General features: G+C 39.9%; 2 protein-coding genes across 3 annotated transcripts in view; one reads left to right on the plus strand and one right to left on the minus strand.

Annotated features, from left to right (window-relative positions):
* The first annotated feature begins 1,344 nt into the window (after positions 1-1,344).
* Positions 1,345-5,297, plus strand: LOC142150192 (gastrotropin-like). The gene is made up of 4 exons (XM_075205396.1): positions 1,345-1,443; positions 2,264-2,436; positions 3,852-3,941; positions 5,244-5,297. The coding sequence occupies exons 1-4, from the start codon at positions 1,377-1,379 to the stop codon at positions 5,295-5,297; spliced, it is 384 nt and encodes a 127-aa protein (XP_075061497.1). The 5' UTR covers positions 1,345-1,376.
* An 11,642-nt stretch (positions 5,298-16,939) lies between these two features.
* The window catches only part of ANKS1B (ankyrin repeat and sterile alpha motif domain containing 1B), an 88,502-nt gene continuing 81,653 nt past the window's right edge, over positions 16,940-23,788 (minus strand). For both annotated transcript variants that reach the window (XM_075210173.1, XM_075210175.1), the window contains 3 exons: positions 19,769-19,906; positions 18,507-18,674; positions 16,940-17,726 (listed from right to left, as the gene is read on the minus strand). In XM_075210173.1, the coding sequence (XP_075066274.1) occupies positions 17,619-17,726; positions 18,507-18,674; positions 19,769-19,906 (414 nt within the window). In that variant the 3' untranslated portion in view covers positions 16,940-17,618. The remainder of the gene's footprint in view (positions 17,727-18,506; positions 18,675-19,768; positions 19,907-23,788) is intronic.

The raw sequence follows: 23,788 nt of genomic DNA on the forward strand, positions 1-23,788 counted from the left end.
TGCCTCAGGTTAGCCAGCACAAACCTCTGGCAACATGGCAGGTCCACATATGGGAAATTCAGCATAGTTATCTATACATGGATAGTTAACTATTGAATCTCTTCGTTCTTGATTCATGCCCTACATCATGCCCCTTCTTTCTCTTATGTCTGTGGTTTATGATAGGTAGCAAAGATCAGGCCAATCTGCTTTCCTATCTAGATCTATGTTTTATATGACAGCTGGTTTGCAGATTGAAGAGCAAGATAAGATAACACGACATAAACTCAAAGTCAGCTCCTTACAATGATCAAATAGAGCATAGTATATAAATCATAGAGGTCCATCAAGCACAATACAGAACATTGAAGACACATAAGTACAATAAAGTCAAGAAGTTAAGCACAATACATAAGACGTAAGAGGCAAAGTATAGAACAAACATAATACATAGTGCAAAACATGCAAGAGGCACAACATAATGATTCTAGGGGAACAAGTTGGGAGGAATCAAGAAGATTACAGGAGAGAGGGCCCTGGTTATGGGGGCTTACAATCTAATGGGTGGGTTCAGGCTGAGGCCAGAGGGAATGACACAGAGTGATAAGGGAGCAGAGCCAGGCTAAGGACGGAGCCTTGTGGGATCCGAAAGGGTCAGGAAGGAAGGCAGGAGCTGGATGTAGAATTGGTGCATGGAGACATAGAAAGTGAGTAAAGACAGAACAGAACCAGACACATTTTAAGAATTTTAAGTACACCAACCATGGTTAAGTATTGTGCATTTGGGAGACTATTTGTCAAGTATCATGAAGGTGCTTGTACCTCCACAATACCTGTTTTGTTCTCATATTCAGATCACATTACAATATTACTGTAATGTTTAGCACAGACAGGAAAGCAACATCGTTTTCTTACATTTCTGCCCATGTACTTTAATACTGGTCAAAACACACAACACCCTACAGATTATCTAATCCTATACTCAACTGCGGTTTCCTGACATTATGTCCTTTGATTGTCTGGAGGACCACTAACAATCTAAACAAGGACAATATTAAAAAGATCCACCAAAGCTGGAGATATCCTTTAAAACCAGAGGCGATAGGCCCCATTCTCACTATAGATTTCAATATAAATCATGTTTCAAATACAGATATACAAAAGAGAAAAAATTTCCACAAACGCTTTAGCTGATTGTTTTACAACTGTTTGAACCTGATTCTTACCTACAGGTCAATAACACTGATTTATCAGATTGCACAATGATGTAAGAAGATAACTTTGAAGACGATGAGTCATAAAGTCTTGGGTATAAAACGAGGAACCTCCAGGCATTCTGCACTCACTACTGAGACCATTCTAAGACTCTTAAAGGTCCTGCAGCAGCAACGTCGACCATGTCCTTCACCGGAAAATATGAGGTGGAATCCCAGGAGAACTTCGATGCTTTCATGAAACTCATTGGTGAGTAATAAACTCATCTGAAATTTGATTTAACAATTTCATTATCAACTGTATGTTGGTGGAAAACGCTATACGGGTATCTGTGCAAAATAGATGCTGCAACCAGCAGAGTTTAGAAAATAACCATCTCATGTACCCTTACTATAGCTTAAATCTTCCTTTTATGCAGTTTTGTTCACCAGCTTTTAAAAATGTCCCCTAATGTAGGCACCAAAAAAATCACCATGCACCACCTTCATAAAATGTATATTTTATGTGCAATCATTATTCCACATCATAAGACTCATAATCATCACCACAGCATGGTGGCTCAGTGGTTAGCATTATTGGGGTCATAGATTCACTTTTGCTCCGGCCACTATCTGCATGGATTTTGCATGCTCTCCCCATGATTGCATGGGTGTGCTCCAGTACCTTCTTAATACCCAATAATATGCCTGTATGTTAATTGATTGGAGCGTATGTGTGCGTGTGGTAGGTACTTTAAACTGTAAGCTACAATGGGGAAGATACAGATGTGACTTATTACATATTCTCTATACAGCCTTGCGAAATATGGTGGTACACTATAAATAAATTAAGTAAAAATATAATTAAGGGATTTCATTAAAAATAATTTAGCATGTTTTCAGCCACCCAATATTACAGTTTAGGCTGAAACTATAAAGATGTCTAAGCTTGCGGTCAGGGCATTCTCACCTATTTGTCTGTTTCACCCGGTTTGTTTATTATTATGTTTGTCCCTAATTGTAAAGCGCTACGGAATTTGCTGGCGCCATATTAATAAATGTTGATGATGATTGAAACTTTCCTGGGCTAGGCATTCCTGATGACAAAATTGAGAAAGGAAGAGATTTCAAGTACACAGCAGAAGTGGTCCAAAGCGGCAATGACTTCACTTGGTCTCAGATCTATCCAGGATTCACCCTCACCAATAAGTTCACCGTTGGTCAAGAGTCCGATCTAGAGACGATGGCTGGCAAGAAGTTTAAGGTAAGTAATTATCCTAGCATCATTCTATCAGAGAGTGCAGACCCAGCTATCATTCCATCATGAAATTAATCTATCAGGTATCAGGATCAACATTAAACAGAATGAGGATTCGCAGGAAATGGACAGTTAAACAGCAAGTAGATGGAAACTGATAGTTACACAGATCTCAACATTTGACATGACTAAAATGGGAAACGGCCACTTCTCCTCCAAAATGGATGTGTGACCGTGTCATGCTAGTCGTGTCCACTTCACAATGGGCTTGGCCATAAATCTTGAGTAGTGTCTACAGATTATGAAGTGTTACGCCACCTTCAACCCCACTCCCTTACTAAACTCCCTTGAATTGCCCATATCTGCCAACTGTAGACATGCGCAATCTGGACAAAATAAGGCCCATCTCCCGATCTGTAAAAACCATGCCCCAATCTGGCCAGAAATCCCTACTTTCCGGCAAAACTTTGTCCATTTTTATTTAAGCCCTTTCAAGGTCTTAGAATTGGGACTTCCCAACCACATTGTGGGTGTTGGGAGGTTTTGTAACAGGCACCAGAGACTCTTCCGTAGCGTGGTCATACCTACTAAGTTCCCGTGAGTCAGACAATACTAACAACCTGCGGAACTGTCCTGCTGAGATGGGGAGGAGGTATGCAGTTAGGTAGACTTGTTTTGCAGAAATGCACTATGTGGATTGGATGATTCATACACAGGTGCACGGCAGTCATTGTAATTTAAATGCCCCCGGATTCAGCTTTTTGGTCAGTAATCTATCCCATTAGGACACTGTCTGCAGATGAGCGAAGTGCTTCAAATGTGTGAAATGCGTGTGGTGTTAATACCCCAGTGCAGTGGAAATTGAAGTTCACGCTGTATTTTGTATTTTACCTTAATGGTTCATATCTGAAAATTTCAGTTTTGTCCTATATTTATGATTTCGGATTCGAGACAGAGTGCCTCAGGGGATAGCCACGTCACATTGGCTGTCCCCAGGACCCTTCTTCTGCCCTAAAAACACCCCTTCAATGCCGTGCGCACCTGTTGCTTAGTGCAACATATCTCCCAAATGTCCCGAATCGGGACAAAATTCCATGTATGCGGGAGGGTGGGATTGTCGCCTAAATGGGGAAAGATGGTAGGAATGGCTTAAGTTATTAACACTTTCATAAGGCAATCAATTAAATCAGAGCAGTTTATCTCAGGAGATGAGTGCCTTGATCCTTGGTCTTGTTCCATTAACATAAAGAAAAGTTTTAAAAAATAGCTAAAAATTATTTTAAAAAAAATAAAAAAATATTTTAAAAACTTTACATTTGAAAAAATGCATTGTGTAATCTTAATACTACACATACAACATTGATACAGCTATTTTCTCTTGAGATCTGCTCTGTGAACCTAAAGCAAATTTTTAATTGCAGGCAACTGTCAAACTGGAAGGTGGAAAACTTGTAGTGGATTTCCCTAAATACCATCACACATCAGAGATCGTGGGAGGGAAGCTGGTGGAGGTAAGATGTTAGATCAAGTTTATTAGTATCATAGGCAAACCGAGGGGGGGTTTCCTAGTGCCTGGAACCCACCCCCCAAAGCCTGGGGCACTGTATAATAGAGGTGGCTGGACCCTGCCCCCGCTTCACACGGCTCTGCTTGAAAAGGGAGAGGTGCATGCACCTAACAGTAGTGCACGCAGCATTGCCCATGTATATTATGGGGATAGAAAGAGTTGGAGAGCAGCCAAGCACTCTCTAAAATTATAGCCACGCCCCCATGCATGCTGGTCACTCCCACTCGCCCCATCTACAAACCCTGCGTTTGCCCCTGAGTATGTATGCTGCCAATCCTAAAACAACACATGTAGTATATTCTGTTCCTTTCTATCAATAAGGGATGACAAAACATATACTTAAACACATTTATCAATAATATACCTGGACACAATTATTAATTTTTATCAAAGTCCAAAATATATTGATGCAGCAAAACACAGTGTTGTACAGTATTACACGTATATTATTTTTTACATTGCTCCATGTATAGAGGATAGATTGGCTTGATTTATCCATTTTGCCTTTTACAAGCCTGGTTTATTGCATTAGCCTCAATCTGATCTTTGGTTCCTAGTATAATCTTTGGTATTACTAAAGTGATTACCAGCTAGGTAATTACATGTGATTTTTTTATCCACCTTTTTATGGGTATTGTAATTATTAACCATTTAACTGCTTATAATATAGCCAATATAATCACATTACTGGCTCTGCAGCAAAAGTGTTGAAAGCAGCATAGATATATATTTTCCATGTATCTTTAATTACAGGAAACTAACCACTTTGGTCATTTTTAATAATTTACTCCCCGCTCAATGTTAGGAGTTTCATTACCTAAAATTTTTATTCCCCTACCACAGTAGCCATTGGGCAGCACGGTGGCTCAGTGGTTAGCACTTCAGTCTCACAGCGCTGAGGTCATGAATTTGATTCCCGACCATGGCCTTATCTGTGCGGAGTTTGTATGTTCTCCCTGTGTTTGCGTGGGTTTCCTCCGGGTGCTCCAGTTTCCTCCCACACTCCAAAAACATACTAGTAGGTTAATTGCCTGCTATCAAATAGACCTTATTGTGTCTCTCTCTATGTCTGGTTGTGTGTGTGTGTCTGTGTGTTAGGGAATTAGACTGTAAGCCCCAATGGGGCAGGGACTGATGTGAGTGAGTTCTCTGTACAGCGCTGCGGAATTAGTGGTGCTATATAAATAAATGATGATGATGATCTGTTTGATGCCTGACTCCATTCTTTATCTTTTTGTACTTTCAGACATCAGTAGCTGATGGAGTTACATTTAAACGGATTAGCAAGAAGGTGGCATAAAGTTGCAAACTCAGAGTAAATTCATTCTTTAGAAACAAATAAACTCTGTTTTCATAACCATTGGTGCTTGTATTTCTTTAGACACAATATATGAGATCACTAGACCCCGAAATGTGTTCTGTTTTATACACATGTTGAGCACTGTTATTAAGATAGTTTTACCAATTGGTTTTTAATCAAGAATTATGAAATTACTGAAAGAAACAACCTTTCCCCCACACTGGTTGGTTCTTCTCACAAACATGCTCTGCCTTTGTATGTCTATCAGCTTTGTTTGCAGGTCTCTTGAGATAAGTGTCGGCATCCGTTTTGTGGGCTGAACCAGTTTGTAAAATACCAATTTGCTCGGAACCTGTGACATCTTTGAAGCATTAGCTCATTAATATTCATGAGTGCTGACGTATTGGTTCCTAGTAAATTAGTAACTTCTTAATATTTTTATTAAAAAGACCAATTAGGGTGATGTTTTATTATAATTCCAAGAGAAGAGCTGGTAGGCCTACAGGGGGGTTAGATCATTTGACACAATTATATTCTGCTTTCTGGTTTATTCTTGAATAGCTACAAATGTCTATGAATTATGCATTATTCACAGTTTAGACTTTAGAATTAATTCAATGTCGCACCTTCAACCGTGATCAATGCAACACTTGAAATGCCCAAAAGTTCATAGTAACATATAGATAGTATACCAGCCACAGAGGCCCAAGACTTAATGAGACAATATAATTTTCTTTCTGATTTTATAAATGAATTGCACTATGAGGACCGCACGTCCTATTACGGACATATTACATGCAATGACACCAATAAAGATGGCTCTGCCCCAATGAGCTTACAATCTAGCAGGTGGGGAGAACACCTGATTAATGGATTAACAATTGTAGCAGCTGGATGGCGAAGTGCGTGCGGTTATTACAGGCTAGCAGCATTATCAGCTGCCGATAGTAAAAGTAAATATAGCAATAAATGCAATTTTTCATTCAAACAAGCCTGCAGACAGAGGGAATCAATAGATAGTGATGTGTTAAACACTAAAAAGTATGTTTTTTATTTGCTTTAGTGTCTGTATTTACTATTCAGTTATAAAATCCATCTGTATAAAGATCTACTCATATGGATAGAGCATAGTCCACGATGTATAACAGAGATTACTACAGATAGTAAAAGCAAAGCTTTGTGTGGCTCACGCTGGGGCGGTATTGTACTGACCACAGTCTGGCGATGGACATCACTGTATCAGTGCATAGGGGGTGCTCGTAATGAATAGGCCCAGGTCGGAGCGAAGCCATAGAGCCACATTCCTTATATTTTTAAGATGCATTTGTTACTGATCTGTGCTCTTTACTGTGTTCAGTCTTCTTCTCCTGCTCCTCTGGGGTGTCTTTCGCTTTGATGTGGGTGGAGACAGAGCAACCAGTAACCAATCAGATCTTCAGAATGGTCAGAGTACTTCACATTCAGTGTGCTTATATTGTACCAGACAGTGGTTGAGTAAAAGCAGAGCTACATGAGACAAGGGCGTTGTCATGACGTATTATAATGGACGGGGATGGGCTGGGCCAGTCGGTAGGAAGGCAATGCTCACTGTGTTACACACTGGAGAACTTTCTGAATATCTGTTATCTACAACTATTGTACCTACGACTGACGCTCCGAACGGTCAGGCGGTTCATGCATACACACTTGACACGATCTGCCTTCAGATCTGTGCACTTCATCTGGTCCTCTAGTTGTTTAGAGAATGACAGCACAATATTCATTCATACATTTCTGTCACACTGATTTACCGCCTTGTTATAGCTATCCACATGTCATAGCGAATTTCGTTAGCTTCTGTGACTCTGAAATTAAATATTCAATCTCAGAACGAACAAACGAACAAATTATTCCATCTACAGCACTCTCTACATTTATTCATGTTCATTGTCAGCATGAGCTGAAAAGACCATGGGGGTATATTTACTAAACTGCGGGTTTGAAAAAGTGGAGATGTTGCCTATAGCAACCAATCAGATTCTAGCTGTCATTTTGTAGAGTGCACTAAATAAATGATAACTAGAAACTGATTGGTTGCTATAGGCAACATCTCCACTTTTTCAAACCCGCAGTTTAGTAAATATACCCCCATGACTCTGTAAACTCTATGGAGATCGTGAATCTAAGTGCATACACACTGCATGATCGTAAGATGATTGGAAATAAATTATCAAACAGTGCGACCAACCAAATGAAACAACAATCGGGACGACTGTCATTCATCATCGTGTATACACACTAACACGATATGTGACCAAACGGTCGTATATCGGCTGACTGGCCCGATGATTGGCTGAAAAACCTCCAGTGTGTACCCAGCCTTAGTCCTGTATTCGCCTTATGTCAGGGCTGTTTGGGAGGAAATAGGCATTATGTATTACGTAACAATGCTGTTCATTTAATATAAACCACAGTCAAGGTCATAACAAAAATAATGTGATTGTGTAGAAACAAAACTGATAATTTACAAATAAAATATTTATATGTTATTTATTATATATTTATATATTAAATATAAATGAATAAAATAGTGGTTTATATATTTATATTAATCTCTCTTAGCAGTTCGGGTACATTTGTGTAGCACAGACCATCATAGTGTTATTTGCTAATTATTTAATGCTGGGGCTGGTTGGGAGGAAATAGGCCTATTTATTAACTATGAATGCTATTTAATGTCAGGAGAGATGGACCTTGTGTGTTCACTTGTTGCTCGGCTGTCCTGGAAGTAAATAACACCCTTCCCCTTTTCCAGACATGGCCCCAACATTCCAGGACCTAGACTACCAGCAGGTAGACAAAGCTACAGAAACAGGTAAGAGAGAGCAGCACTGTCTGACAGCTATGCCAATTCTGTTGGTACAGTCCAAGTATGTGCCATTACATGCAGTTCTCCTTGGGGAAGATAAGGAGTGTGCACGTAACAGTGATTATTCAATGAAACAAATGTAAAATGTGCGGACAGATTTAGAGTTGAAAGGGGTCAGGACAAATCTACACTGCAGTGTAGATAAGCTGCCAGTATTTATGCGTTGCATGCAAGAGCAGCCACTATTTTTCCTGTGTGCGGAAAAACATAGTTGCATTTGCATCCATTGCATTGTAACATGGTATATCCAGGTACATATATCTGCTCCCTTTATTTGCTTTGCTTCTAATTCTAAATGACGCTAATATCTATTGCCTCCACTCGTTAGTATTGATTGTATTTCCAATACCATGAACTGCAATAGATCTGCATTGTCCCAATCACCATCATCATCATAGAATTATTTAAGGATTTTTTCATTTTTTTTCCCCCTTGTATTAATATTAATATCCATAATGGTCTTATTATTTCACCTACAGTATATAGATACACTTACATGAACAGAGCAATTTGTTCACCACAAAGGTGAAACTACAATTGATAAAATAATAATAATAATTGCACTGGTAATCAGAGATACTATACCTCCCAACTGTCCCGATATCAGCGGAACAGTCCTGGGGGTAAATGTATCAAGCTGAGAGTTTTCCGGCGGGTTTGAAAAACCTATCAGATTCTAGCTATCATTTATTTAGTACATTCTACAAAATGATAGCTGGAATCTAATTGGTTGCTATAGGCAACATCTCCACTTTTCAAACCCGCCGGAAAACTCTCAACTTGATACTTTTACCCCCAGACCTGTTATCCCGCCCGGGGACATGTTTGTCCCGCGGGTGGGCATGTTGGGGAAAGGGAGGTATGTAATGGACAGCCTGTGCTATACACTAGGCTGGCCATTGCTATACACTAGCTACCCCGCCAAGGTGTGGTCACGCCCCCATTGTGCAGTTGCCACGCCCCCTGTCCAGCAGTCGGGGACAGACATGTTGGGAGGTATGGTGATACCATTAAATAATAAGAACACGTCAGCATACATGATAAATTGTATATAAACTAGTTTGTCTTTAATGGATGGGCAGCTACAAAAGATGGCTGCAATAATCTAGACAACAGAGGGTCACTTATAATGATAGCATTTACCAATACTTTTCTATTAATTTGACGTATATCTGAATACGCTACACAGTGAGGTTGAAAAAAAAGAGACATTTTTCAGCTTTTTCTAGCTGTGTTGATCCAGAAGAAGATGAGGTAAAATCTTCCTTCTTCCTTCTTGACCTCCTACATAACAGTCATCTGAATTGCCTGTCTCATCGCTTCAACATTATTATCAACTAATAATATCTTCAGACAAACAGCACAGTGGTCAGTATTGCACACCAGTGGGGCTCTGGGTTTGATCCTAACCAGGGAGTGGGGCTTGTATGTTCTTCATGTGTCTGTGTGAGTTGCTTTCTGCAGTCTAAAGCAAACTGGTAAGTTAACTGGCCCCTGACTAAACTGGTTTAGTGTGTGTGTGTCTGTGGTTTTTTTGTAGTTTAGATTGTAAGCTCCACTGGTGCAACGACTGATGTGGATGACTAAACATACAGTGGATGTACTATACAAATAATGCATAATAGTAAAAGCAATTTCTAGAAGGAAATGCATCTAATTTAGTTCGTGTATAGGCCACCACTCCCCAAAATAAAGACACCACGTAGTCTGACCACCCTCGCAGAGTAGATGTCATTAAAACGCTGAATGGCTGATATCTCTAACTCCCCTTAAACCTCTTAAAAACTTATTTAACATCTTTAAATAATTGACACGAGACATAATTGTGCCAATAATACAATATGGTGGAGAAAAGCGCTATCAGTACGACACACGCCAGGCAACCAGGATGTCCCAACAATTTATAATGGAATAGGCTGGCCTTAAGTAGATAAATGCTAATAAATAAATTAATATAGCGTGTGCACAATGGGACTGAAAGCTATAAAAGATAAACGTATGATAAACGATACACATGTATTTGGCACCCACATTAAGAGCAAATTAGCTGATTAAATATCTTGTAACAATTGAATAAAATAATCAAGTGTAGAAACAAAGAAAAGTGTATTTTCCCATATGTTGGCTGCTGTTACAATTATAATATACAATATTTACTGCAATATACCAACAAAAGAAAGCTGTTTGCCCCAAAAAACGAGTTTGATTGCATTATGAAAATTGTTCTGGTAACAACAGATTACTTGTGTGGAAAACCTTTGATTATGAAGGAATGGCCACCTAAAATCAAATTAAAAATGTTTTCAGAAGAAAATGGACATTCATGCTTAATTTATATAAAACTACCCTTAAAAATGGTTCTGCGTGCCAAAGATATTTTGCAGTTAACAAAGCTCTTATGATTTAAATGTCATAATAAGACTCAAGTAGATAGAATTTGTGGCAGTTGTACAGATAAAAGTTGAGGAGTTGACCCTCTGACCCTCCCATAAGAAGCCTTTACTGGAAAAGATCTCTGCTATTCCCAAACACGAGCATTAAAATCTGCCCGCAGCTTAATGAACGTTGGCACGCTGCTTTCGGTGTGACTGTCGTTATGTACTGTAGGAAGCTTTAATATTGATGACCCTATAATATAGTCATTAACGTGCCATCATTTTGTCAACTGCAATTTCGCTAACAAAAAGAGCAGTCTCAGCACACTAAGGGCTAGATTTACTAAACTGCGGGTTTGAAAAAGTGGAGGTGTTGCCTATAGCAACCAATCAGATTCTAGCTGTCATTTATTTAGTACATTCTACAAGATGACAGCTAGAATCTGATTGGTTGCTATAGGCAACATCTCCACTTTTTCAAACCCGCAGTTTAGTAAATCTAGCCCTAAGGGTGAATATAATTGGGGTAAGAACAAAGACTGCAATGCCTCAATGGGTTGTAAAAGACATGAATTATCTTCAAACAGGCCAGTTCTTTCCTTTCTAGGCATGATTTTAGATTGTAAGCTCCATGGCGTGAGGGACATATAGGGACTTATTTCAAGTAGTGCCCCAGCACTCATAGCTTGGGCTGATTGCGGCAATTGCAGGGGGGGACAAACAAAGTGGGGTCCTCCCCCGACAAAGCTGCAACCAACACTAGGCTATGGTAGGCTGGACTGGTCACATTATAACAGGGAAAACCTGCAGCATTCAATCCCCATTATAATGTGACACAGAAATGCGGGCGATCCCCTAGGAAAAACATAGTCCTGTGCTAAAAACATTAGGACTCCTCCCAGCACCCGTGATTGGACGAGCCTCCTTACCCGTCGTTGGCGTCGAGGCTCCGCAAACGGCACTCCTGATGTGTCAATGTGTTATGTTTTGTTTTTATTCCCTATAGATTAAAAAAAAATGGAAAAATGAAGAGTATTCATTTGGAATTAGGTGTAATTATAAATTGATGATGGAGGGATTGTGAGAGTATGTATTTAAATAAAATATGTTTCCACGGTGAGTGTGGTTTCTTTATTATGTGGCACTGGATGCCAGGGCATGCTGGTGCTTGTAGTTCTACCGGTGCCAGCATGTTCTGACAGTCATGGGTATGCTAGTACTTGTAGTTCTACAACCAGCAGCATACCCTAGCAGTCTGTGGCTGCCAGGGATTGCTGGGACCAGCAGTGCCACATTCTTTTTTTGCACTAACTTTAACACATTATTACCTCAGCACCCACGGCACAGGGGTGTTGGGAGGACCGTCAGTGTTATGGAATGTTTTTCTGCTAGCGCTGAACAGGCTGTGGCCCTGTCCCACTATGACATGGGGACTCCCTGTTTCAGTATGACAGCCCAGCCTCCCTACTCCCTGGTGTAGATTGCTCTCTAGCACTCATTCTTTGTGAGTTATTCTAGGGCAGTTCCGGCCAACCTGTGGCTCTCCAGGTCACGTGAAACTACAAGTCCCATCATGCCCTGCCAGCTATCAGCCGGCTATCTACTGGCAAAGCATTATGGGGCTTGTAGTTTCACAACACCTGAAGAGACACATGTTGGCCAGACTTGTTCTAGGGGAACATGCCTATGCATGCTACTGTCTGTGATTGTGACTGTGACATGAGCTGGGACTTATCGGCTCTGGCCATTCTTATCTTCATCTTCAGTTCTGTTCCATTCATACTTCTTCCATTTTTCTTACAATCTATATTTCTCTGCTATAAAGGAAATTACCCAGCGTTGTACTATGCTGAATATCAAATGTGGATGATGTTGGTGCTGCCTCTGGGGAAAGGATAGTATCCCTATCCCCAGAACGAACTAGAGTACAACGCTGCCCCTTTGGCGCTCCACTTATCATCTATATCAGGGCCGTCTCTTCCATTGGGCACGATGGGCAGGTGCCCGGGTCACATCAGCGGTGATCCGGCTCCCTCCCTGGTCCCCTCTTCCGTGCTGTGCTCGCAGTGAATGCTGGGCGTGATGTCACACCCAGCATTCACTGCAACCACAGCACGGAAGAGGGCAGAAGAGACTCAGCGGCGCGGAAAAAAGAAGAGGATCGGACTTAAGGTAAGTTAAGGGGGCCCCTATATATATATATATATATATATATATATATATATATATGTGTAAAAAAAGAAAGTGATTATTAATATAATTTTTTTTTACATACATATATATTTTTTTTACACACACACACTATTTATATATGTATATATATATATATATATATATATATTTATATATATATATATTTATTTATTTATTTTTTAGGGGCCCGGTACACTGCATTGCCCGGGGGCCCATAAAGTTGTTAAGGTGGCCCTGATCTATATAAGTTATGAAAATAAATAAGGGTTTTAGAAATTTATTTAGCAATGCTACAATAAGCAAGTGTTGTTGCGGCCGGAACGCAAGTGTCAATAATCAAAAAAATTGCATGCAATAAATATAGGTGTATACCGTATAAAATTCAATAAAGAAGTCATTTCAGATACTAGCACCATTTCAATAGCGTATCTGCAACTCGTGAACTTTATCATATCGTTATTGGACTTTATTGGTTCGTGGAAGAGGTACGTTATCCAGAACCACAGACTTCTTTATTGAATTTTATATGGCATACACCTATATTTATTGCATGCAATTTTGTCTTATTGATACTTGCATTCCGTCCGGAACAACACTTGCTTATTGTAGCATTGCTAAATAAATTTATAAAAATCTTATTTATTTTCATAACTTATATAGATGATAAGTGGAGCGCCAAAATGGTAACATTGTACTATATTTCTCTACTGTACATATTGCCCATATGTTCCCATCCCTTTTTTATATCATAAATTACGGTACTTTGATAAATCCAAAACCAATTGTTGCAGTACTTGTTGTAACCCATACATGTGTTCAAATACACATGTGATGCATTGATTGCTATTTCAACTCGTGTATTTTTTTCCAATGCACTGACCAGCATAACAAAATAGTTTTCCTCCACTTATCATTAGCGCAATTGGCTATCTAAGTATACCAATACCTTGCAACACACTGTAAAAACAAAATATTTTTCTGCATTGCCATTTGCTATTTAAGTGGACAAATAATCAGGCAGTATATTACTTGCTATCGCAACCGGTGTATTGTTTTACAACCGACTGCACTTGTCACTATCACTAGTCAGCCTGTCCATCTCCTGTAATTGAAGTCCTTAATGTGTCGGAAAGCCCCAATATCAAGTGCATTGTACTGACTGTCAGTTACTTTATAGAAAATGCCGGTTTGAGTGAAGAAAAGCCCTTTGCAAAATAATGTGGTGGGTTTATAGATTACAACTAAGTGCCAGTGACTCTTCACAGCACTTTGAAGATAAGCAGGATAAGTCAGTTGTGCTGCGATGTGATCCTCAGAGGGATGGACGTAAAACATTTATTATTGTCCAAAGTTCGAAGGTGTTTAGAGGAGGATGAAAATGTAGCACCAATCTGGCATGAGTAGGAATCGGCAAATGTGCGCAGACAACCTTCCATTGCTAAGTACATTGTGCAAGAAATGAAGCAATGCTAGTGCCAGTGGTAATGAAGAAAAGAAATGATGATGCATTCTCATCCAACTTGTCAGTTGTGCGCAATGCACAGCAATATGTGTTTGCAGAATCTGGTGCCATACCTTGACAAAATTAAATTACAGACAACCTATTTTCAGAAAGTGCTTGCGAAGATGCTACTAAGTGAAGCTGCCATTAGGCAGGCACATAAAAAGTGTAACCTAACCTCTAAAACATTACATTGTGAAGAAAAGCTTAATTTATCAAAAGAGAGAGAATGGGGGCAATAAATATTTATTGATTGAGTTGGCAAAATTAACGGGGGGAAATGTAATTTTTTATTAAGTTATAAATAAAAAAAATATTATGTGATATTATAATTATGTTGCGCCTTTATATAATGAAAATTAAATTTAGCCCCATAAGTTAATTAGAAATTAAATTAATTTTATAAATTAATCTTGCCTCCTTAATAATAATTATTGACTCCATGATTCATAAGTCAAAGGTGCCACTTATGTTCAGAATGGGAAGAGACTTAGGACTAGATTTACTAAGCTGCGGGTTTGAAAAAGTGGGGATGTTGCCTATAGCAACCAATCAGATTCTAGCTGTCATTTTGTAGAAGGTACTAAATAAATGACAGCTAGAATCTGATTGGATGCTATAGGCAACATCTCCACTTTTTCAAACCCGCACCTTAGTAAATCTAGCCCTTAAACAGCATGCAGTTTGAGCTATCAAGACTTTCAGAAGCAGGTCCCAAAAAAAAACCCCTGCCTTTATTGTGACGGTTTTTCCAGAAGTTTTGATCAAACCACCAACTGTTTTGACTAAATCTGTGTTGGTTTAAGTGTTGTCAACCCCCCAAACATGGTGGCAGTTTGACATTTGAGCCTCAAACAGCCCTATAGTAAATGTGGTGGTCTGGAGCACTAAAATAATGTAATAAGAAATAAAAAATACTGGTGATAAGAGTGATGATTATCTACATATGTTGATCACTCTGGGACTGAAGCTGTACCTGAAGACAATTGTGAAATGCAAACTGTAAGTTCTGATATATCATCACTTAATGTTTGAAATAATTCCACAGGAAAATTCCAAAATAGCCACAATAACGGCTGCAAACTATCATTGCTGGAACTAGTGAACAGAGAGGAAAAGTAGGGCACATCTATACTCCCAAACACACTCTTAGCAAAAATGACAATTTTACAAATTATGCCTTTCAAATTTGTTGAATCTGCATTATTTCAAGAACCGATGACTTTTGCAGTGTCAAGTTAAAAGTCGCTATCAAACATAGCTGTAGGTGCTTCATATGCCCACACTAAATAAATGTAACTCTAAGCACCCTCTTAAACGTTAACTTGCTCTGCTGAGTAGCCTGATGATCCCACAAAGACTGTAAAAGGCTGATTTGACCTGGGTGAGGCAAACTGAATTTTAGCTTGCAAGCAGAACAAAAATAATTTCTGGGTCTTCGCACAATCCTACTAACAATGGGTCTGATTTATTAGAGTTTAAAGTTAGTAGCAGTGGCGCATGCAGGGGGGGTTTCTGGGTCTCCAGAAACCCCTCCCCTCCGCTAACGATATGCCCCACATAGCGGCACTGTACTATACAGCAGCCGCGGCGCTGTCAAAGAAGCGTCCGCGGCGGTGCTGTATTGTATACAGCCCCACCGCAGACGCTTCTTTGACAGCGCCGCGGCTGCTGTATAGTACAGTGCCGTCTGCCGAAACCGAGTTGCTGCGCATGCGTGGGCTCTCTCGTTTTTTTTTTGTTCGTTTTTTTTCCGGAGGGGGAACCCCCCCCCCCCCCCCCTAACAATCCTGCGTGCGTCCCTGAGTAGTAAATCCAGCTATACGATTGTGCACTTTAGTAAAACCTATGGGGAGGATACAATTAAATTGTACAGATAGATTTTAAGTGGACATTCAAAAGCAAGCAGTATTTACCTGGCATGCAAAAATAAAATTGCATTTGCACCCCAACATGGCTTGTACATGTGCAAATGTTGGACCCTTTGGATTCGTTCCAGTGGCGGATCCAGAGGTGGTTGATAGTTATCCCCTCCCGCTTGGTGGACTGCTTGCAGCCGCATACTATGCACATGTACCTGGTGTCCGAGAGGCAGGCAGAGAATACATCCCAGCCGTTCCCACTGCGTTTTAAACACAATCGGAACGGCTGGGCATTCTCTGCCTGCGTACAGCCGCCAGACACATGTACATGGTGTGCGACCACAGGTGGATCTGCTAGGAGTTAAGAAGGAGGCGGGGCTCTCCAATCACAGTGACGGCACCTCCCCTAAAAAGAGTCTAGTGGGTAAATGTACTACCTGACGATTTTTTCAACTCGCCACTACTCAGCGAGTTTGCAGAGAAAATTTAAAGCGGTAATGGCTTTACAGGCATTGTTTTGCCTTTAAAGGCATTGCCGCTTTAAGCTTTCACTGCAAACTCGCCGAATAGCGGTGAGTTGAAAAAATCGCCATGTAATACATTTACCCCTATATCCATCGCCGATTTGCTCCTAACTGTAAATAAAGTCCAATGTATGCAAATATACATACTGTAGAAACAAACCTTTATACTTGACACTAATAGGAAACATCTAAACAAACATCCATATAAATCAGATCCACTTTTCACTGCATTCAGATTTGTTTTGATAATGTACGTGTAAAGAAAACATACAATCGATGATCTTTTTACGTCATTTTACTGACAATTTGTTTTTCTTTATGGATACAGTAATAGAACTTTTTTTTTACAATTTAGTAACAAGGCTTCAACTTCAATAGCCTATAAAATATTATACAAAGAACTCTTTACATTGAAGCAAACCCAGTTCCTTCATAAATCCTGAATTCTATTTCCGTAATTAAATCACATACAATAATTAGATATAAAGATGCACTTGTGCATATAAAGTAATCAATTTCTTGGCAGTTTTAAAGTTCCATATTATTGTTATTAGTATTATTGTTTTGGTTTTGTTTTGTTTTTTTTGCAATACATAATTACACCGTTATTTCCTAGGAGTTCAAATACTGCTTTGGGAGGCCGTTGATTATATAACTGCCACAAATCTACTGCATAATTAAAGAATGATAATGAAATTTCTATGAAAAAAAAACCATTTGCCCAATAAAATCCAGAGGTTAAACAAAACGGAAACGCTGTGATAGAGATTAAAAGAAAATCATCAAAAAATAGAGGATTCCTTTTCTTGGCAGTATTTTGTGTTATTTTGTTAGTGTTTGAAAATAATGATTCCTTGATGCGGTACAGTCCACGCCGACAGCTTGTACTTCCGCTTGAGTGATGGACTCATGAAAGAGAGTGTACAAAGGCACACCAAGGAGAAAGGGCGAGTCGATATTAGAAGATCGTGGTTTCGTACTTGGTGCTAATTCCCCTTTTCGTTTCCTGCCCTGGCTCGACGATCCAAGGCAGATTGGCAAGTGTCTTTTGATCGGGCTGATCTATCTGTAGGAGAGAAGAGTAGCTCTTATGTAGATGATAGTTAAGCACTATTATAATGCTAACATCGTTATCTAGGTTGGAAATCTGCCCTCCAGGTGCAACCTTTCAAAATTTACAGACTTCAAAATATGAACTGCTGTTACTGTGAAGAACCCTTACCGGTAGATGTAAAGGTTCTGTATTTTGTGTTAAGTACAAAACCAAAACAAAAAATACTGGATTAGTGTCCTTTTAGGTCAGATTTGACAATCTGTGGCTCTCCAGCTTTATTGAAACTACAAGTCCCAGCATGCCCGGTCAAGCTGGGACTCCGCTAGAGAACCATATAAACTGGGTAAGTCATAATAGGTCTCCATACATTTTTTTATTCATTTGGAACCTAAACTGAAGTGGGTATTATTAGGTTCTCCTGTCAGAATGGGGGCACTAGAGAGGGCAGTCCGAAATCGCTAGAGGGATACGAGTTGTCCCCGCCTATCTAGCATGATGACTTCAGCAAACGCATGTTAAAGTTTGTTCCTACGGCATCTACATTGAACCTTGTCAATGCGCTGCTGGCCCCTGTCTAGGGGGTAAATTTATCAAGCTGAGAGTTTTCTGGCAGGTTTGAAAAGTGGAGATGTTGCCTATAGCAACCAATCAGATTCTAGATAGCATTTTGTAGAATGTAGTAAAGAAATGATAGCTAGAATCTGATTGGCCTTTCAAACCCGCCGGAAAACTCTCAGCTTGATACATTTACCCCTAGATATTTGATGGCCATCTGTGGCCTCGGACACTCACCGTTGGCTTTCGAATGCTGACTCGTGGTTTTGGGATAGGTTTGGTGGGCTTGCTGTCAAAGCTCTCTGGAAGCGTTGAGGAATGTCCTCCTTTCCTGGCCTGTAGCGCCAGCTGATATGCAACTTCAAACGCCTGCCCTAATGTCAAGATGATCTCGTACGCTAAATTCTGTAGCGGGGGAAAAAATACAAATAACATTATCATATATACAGTGATTCCAAAATCACCATTAGTTACAGGCCTTTCTCATGGTACAGCCACATTCCAGTATAACCCTCAAAGTCAGCAGGTGGCACGTTTTGGTCCACGGCAGGGCAAGCACAAATAATTATCCCAGTATACAGCAGCATACGAAATGCTTACACAACAAATTCAAAAGTAGCAACCTAGAGTGACATGGCAGGGTACACACGGCAATGTCTACTCCCTTTCCTGGTAAGTAAGAACAAGAAGCAGACTTGGGGGAAGACTGTTTCCTGCTTCCCTTATGTCTGTGGAAGGGGTGTGTGATATGCAGGAGGGGAGGAGCTTACAGAATACCCAGCATCAACAGCCAATCCAATTAGCTATACCCCTGACAATCGTTTATTCTGAAATGTTAGCAAGAAAATGCAATATTATTATTATTATCATTTATTTATATAGCAGGAATCATATAGCACAGCACAGTACAGAGCCCAATCTATATTCACCTTGATATCATTTACGAATGAAAATGTTTAACTTGCATGTAACAGAACCAAAAATTGGTTTGATCAATTACTTATGGACTTACTATAACTGTAAGCTATAAATGATAAAATATATAACATTTAAATAACCTTTATGCCAGGAATATATGTGAATATGAACAGTGAAGTAAACTGTTGTTTATTTTAAATGATGGTGCAGAAAGTTTAATTTAGGGTCCTAACATACGGACACCTCTTGTGTGGTTGTTACTGTACTGAGTGTAACCAGCTGTAATAACACAGAACACGGTGGTAGATAACATTTTTAACCTAGCGATGTGCAAATATGGGCATTTACAACCTTGAAGCCCTGGACATAATGCCCGATAATGGTCTTATTGAATAGAATAGGATACATTTTGTTGGAAGCTGACTGTAATTGTACAACCGCAGTACCAGGCTGCGATGGAGACGTTCCGGATGCTGATTGCTGGTGTATTGACAGACTGCGTTCCCTTGAACATTGCTTTAGGATAGAAAAATGGCCGCCTCCACTGTGTAAAGATTTAAAATTATTGAACAAGGACTTACCACATCAAAAGCTGTGAAAACATGACAATAATGGAGATTAGATTTCAAGTCTTTTGTGATATATGCAAAGGTAGAGAGATCTTCAGGATCCTGTGCAGCACATGATATATTACGGATTTCGTGTTCTGCGATGATTCCCTGTGGGAAAAAAGAGACACAAAACTTAAGGTTTTCAAATTAAAGTGTAGAAGTGATTTTGAATACATATGCATAGATTTATCAAACCGTCTAAAAAGCAAAAATGGAGGTGTTGCCCATGGCAACCAATCAGATTCTAGCTATCATTTTTTAGAATGTACTAGGTAAATAATAGCTAGAATCTGATTGGTTGCTATGGGCAACATCTTCACTTTTCCTTTTTTTTGAAGGTTTGATAAATTTACCCTATAATTTTTGATTTAATGGTACATGAAAAGCTGTGAGACGAAACTTGTTTATTAAAATAATAGTAATAATAATAAAGCATTTTTTTAATAATAAGCATTTTTCCATTCCTGACCACCGGCTATCGCCATTCTGAGAGGTCAATACCAATGGGAGGGCAGCAGCAGTACTTGTACCTCCATTGTCCTTGTTAAATAGGCTTCCCTATTAGCCGCCCCGTGAAGGCTTTGATAAATAAGGAGAACCCCTAAATCTGGTGAAGACTAATGCTTGTGTTGGATACAGGGTTGATCTCCTTTTGAGAAACAAGTAGAGATCATTCTACTAATTGCATCATCGCCTTCAATAATCACAACTTTTTCTCAGAAAATAATCAACCCCCATTTATAAATCAAGTTAATCATGAGAGTGAAGGGACTTTGTCACTGTCTTTATAACTGGTCAGTATCATACATTTCAATGTTTTTGATTTATTTGTAAAATCATTTTTCTGTACCAAGTACGTCTGGTGGGTGCAGATGAGGCCCAATGGAGAGTACAGAGCAAGACCCTATCACCTCTACCACTTGGTAGATGTATAAATAAGGCTGTGAGGCACCACCTTCGTGATTGTGATTCTTCCACTCCTCGAAGCTAAGTTGAATATCTCATTGCACAAAAATAATTCACACTGAACAAGGAATATACCCTGATTTGCCCCTACCTTCACTTTCTGCACATGCAACGCCTAAGATACACATTGGGCAAGTCACACTTTGGGCAAGCCTGTATGATCCCGGGGAGAGTCTTGAGGGGTTGATGATAAAGGTGTAGCACTGTATGCCCTAGGTATGGATTTATTTTGCATTTTCCCCAGACCTCTTTAAAAATTTAAGATTTGTTTAAAAAAAACAAACTGATGTGACATTCGAGAAATAGATAAGTGCAAAATGGCACCCAATCTACTGTACCTTTTACATGGAATCCCCCGACAAGATCCTCTAGTCCAAACCAAGTAAAGGTTACCTGAACATACCTCCCAACTGTCCTGATTTCAGCGACACAGTCCCGATTCTACGCCGCTGTCTCACTGTCCTGCCCATGTTTGTTCTGCGGGTGAGAATGTTGAGGGAAGGGAGGTATGTAATGGGTAGCCTAACGCTTTACAGCGCCAGGATGCCCTCTGCCCAGTCGTGCCATGTCCATGTCCCCTGTTCCACTGTCCTGCCCATGTTTGTTCTGCGGGCGAGAATGTTGAGGGAAGGGAGGTATGTAATGGGTAGCCTAACGCTTTACAGAGCCAGGCTGTCCTCTGCCCAGTCGTGCCGTGTCCATGCCCCCTGTTCCACTGTCCTGCCCATGTTTGTTCTGCGGGTGAGAATGTTGAGGGAAGGGAGGTATGTAATGGGTAGTCTAATGCTTTACAGCGCCAGACTGCCCTCTGCCCATTCGCGTTTTGGCCACGCCCCCGCCCCACTGCCGGGGACAGACATTTTGGGAGGCATGCCTGAAGACAATGATGAATTAAAAAAAATCCATTTACAGGGACCCACTGTAGGTTACACAAACACATTATATACCATAACTACACAATGAGGTCATATTTGTTTGATGAGTGTGTGAAATCGGAGAGCAATAAAGATAATATTCCCATAGTTTCACTGTATCGCACATTCCATAGGGACCCATTTAGTCTTGGAAAACATTTGCAGATCCTTCAGAAATGTGAACAGCCTGTTCAACCTGGTGCTATGCAAGTGAGAATACACTGTTAATGTACAGTAATGACTGTGGGAGAAAAGCTTATCTTGCTAAGCCTGGATCAAGAAAAAAATCAGCATCAGCAAAGCGAGTCAGGAAACAGCTAACTATTGCTTGGTTTCTGACTCTGCATTGTGATGCTAACCCAGTTTTCCTCACATTTTGGGGATATACCTAAACTCCAGTGCACAGAAAAAAGGTGCGTTCAACCATAACAAGTAATCACATATTTTTATTTACTTTTCTGTATACCATTACTGCAAAATTGTGTTAAGAGCTGCAACAGTAGTGGAGCAATAACTAATCTATTGCTGTGCAATAATTTCTTTTGTTCTATCAGACGTCCTCTAACCTTCTTAAGTGTTAGACGACAATCTAGGTTAGGGACAATCTAGATGCTGTTATCTGCTTGTTTCCCCTTCTCTCCACACAGCATGAATTTTACATATTCACTTCTGTACGACAATAAGCATATTTTGCTTGGATCTTGACACTTCATTGTGAAGCTAACATAGTTTACCTAACATTTGGAGACATTTATGAAGCCCGATGCACAGGAAAAAGGTGCTTTAAAACATAGCTGCCAATCACATATCTTTCTTTCACTGTCTATACTATACTAGAATAATGACAATTATATACCTGCCAATTTACATTTGTTTTTGTTCGCTTTGATTTCTGAGATCACAAGAAGAATGCCATGCAAATAATGGGCTAAAGTAGCGAAACGCGCAGCCTTTAGGGCAAGAATTGTTGTGTATTGGGGATGATGGAGACCTGTCCTTTGCAAATCAAAGAGCTTTGGCAAGTGGTTAGGCTGATATATGGAAACAAGAGAGGAAACACATCAAGCCTAATAGCGAATTTGTTTTTCACTATCAAAAACAAATGTTAACAAACTCTTCTTGTGCTTATGACCTGGTCGTATGTATGCATAAGAGGGTGTATGTCGATCTGAGGTAAACCTGGTGTATAACGCTGCAGGTATTGTGACATGGAAGGTAATAATATTTATCCCTCTAATGCATTGAATAACACAGGTGAATCCAGACACTCAGCAGCTCAGCCCATATTGGACAAGTTACAGCCTTTCGGAGTTTGGCCCGATCACTTACAGGGTTACTGGGATCAGCTGAAGTAGATAACTGCATACTGCCCATCTTAAGAACTTAACAGCATGACCAGTAATAACTAGTATTGATTCTGACAGGATCATTAACAAGTATTTGGTCATTGTGGGGGCTCATCCGTTGGAATATTGAGCCAAATAGCCCAATATCACCTGCAATATTGCAGCGTTTCTCACCAGCTCAATTCACTTCTCTCCTATCATCAAAAACACGTAAACCTTACATCGCCTGAACCTATTTCGCTCTTGTGGAGGGACGATCATTATAGCAGAGGGCTAAACAGCGATCGTCCTTGTTTTATCACACAGGGAATATGAAAAATATATTTAAACATCTAAAATGTGCTTATTTTTCATACACAGAAAAAAAAACAATCGTTACATTTACTAAAGTTCTGTTTTATGTGTTATGTTCATTTAATCTTCCTGCAATGCTGTTGTAACACAAAAAAATCCCATTTGATGCAGTAATTCTGCGTCTCGAGAGAATGTTTCTGCTGCTCACGAGCTGGATTACAGCATATAAGGCAGTTTTCATACTCTCTGTTGTGCACAAGCATTTGTATGCGGCCTGCGACTGACTCCTGGTGACGCTCCCTCACCTTGAGTGGCTTAGTGAAGCATTTACGCAATGACAAATTATTTCCTATTCCCTGTGTGCAACAGGCGCCTCTGCAGTGTTTTGATGTTTAATGAAGCATATTGGAGATCTGTGGATGTTATGTTAATGCTGTTACCTCATTGTGAATTATAATATTGCTGCAGCA

This window comes from Mixophyes fleayi, chromosome 4, assembly GCF_038048845.1.
Source record: "Mixophyes fleayi isolate aMixFle1 chromosome 4, aMixFle1.hap1, whole genome shotgun sequence".
Taxonomy (NCBI): Eukaryota; Metazoa; Chordata; class Amphibia; order Anura; family Limnodynastidae; genus Mixophyes; species Mixophyes fleayi.

What these genes read in the sequence shown, in the direction of transcription:
- LOC142150192 (XM_075205396.1), top strand. Translation starts at nt 1,377, where the DNA reads ATGTCCTTCACCGGAAAATATGAGGTGGAATCCCAGGAGAACTTCGAT. An exon ending in TGGCTGGCAAGAAGTTTAAG is followed by an intron (nt 2,437 to 3,851) that starts GTAAGTAATTAT and finishes TTTTAATTGCAG; the next exon opens with GCAACTGTCAAACTGGAAGG. An exon ending in TGGGAGGGAAGCTGGTGGAG is followed by an intron (nt 3,942 to 5,243) that starts GTAAGATGTTAG and finishes TTGTACTTTCAG; the next exon opens with ACATCAGTAGCTGATGGAGT.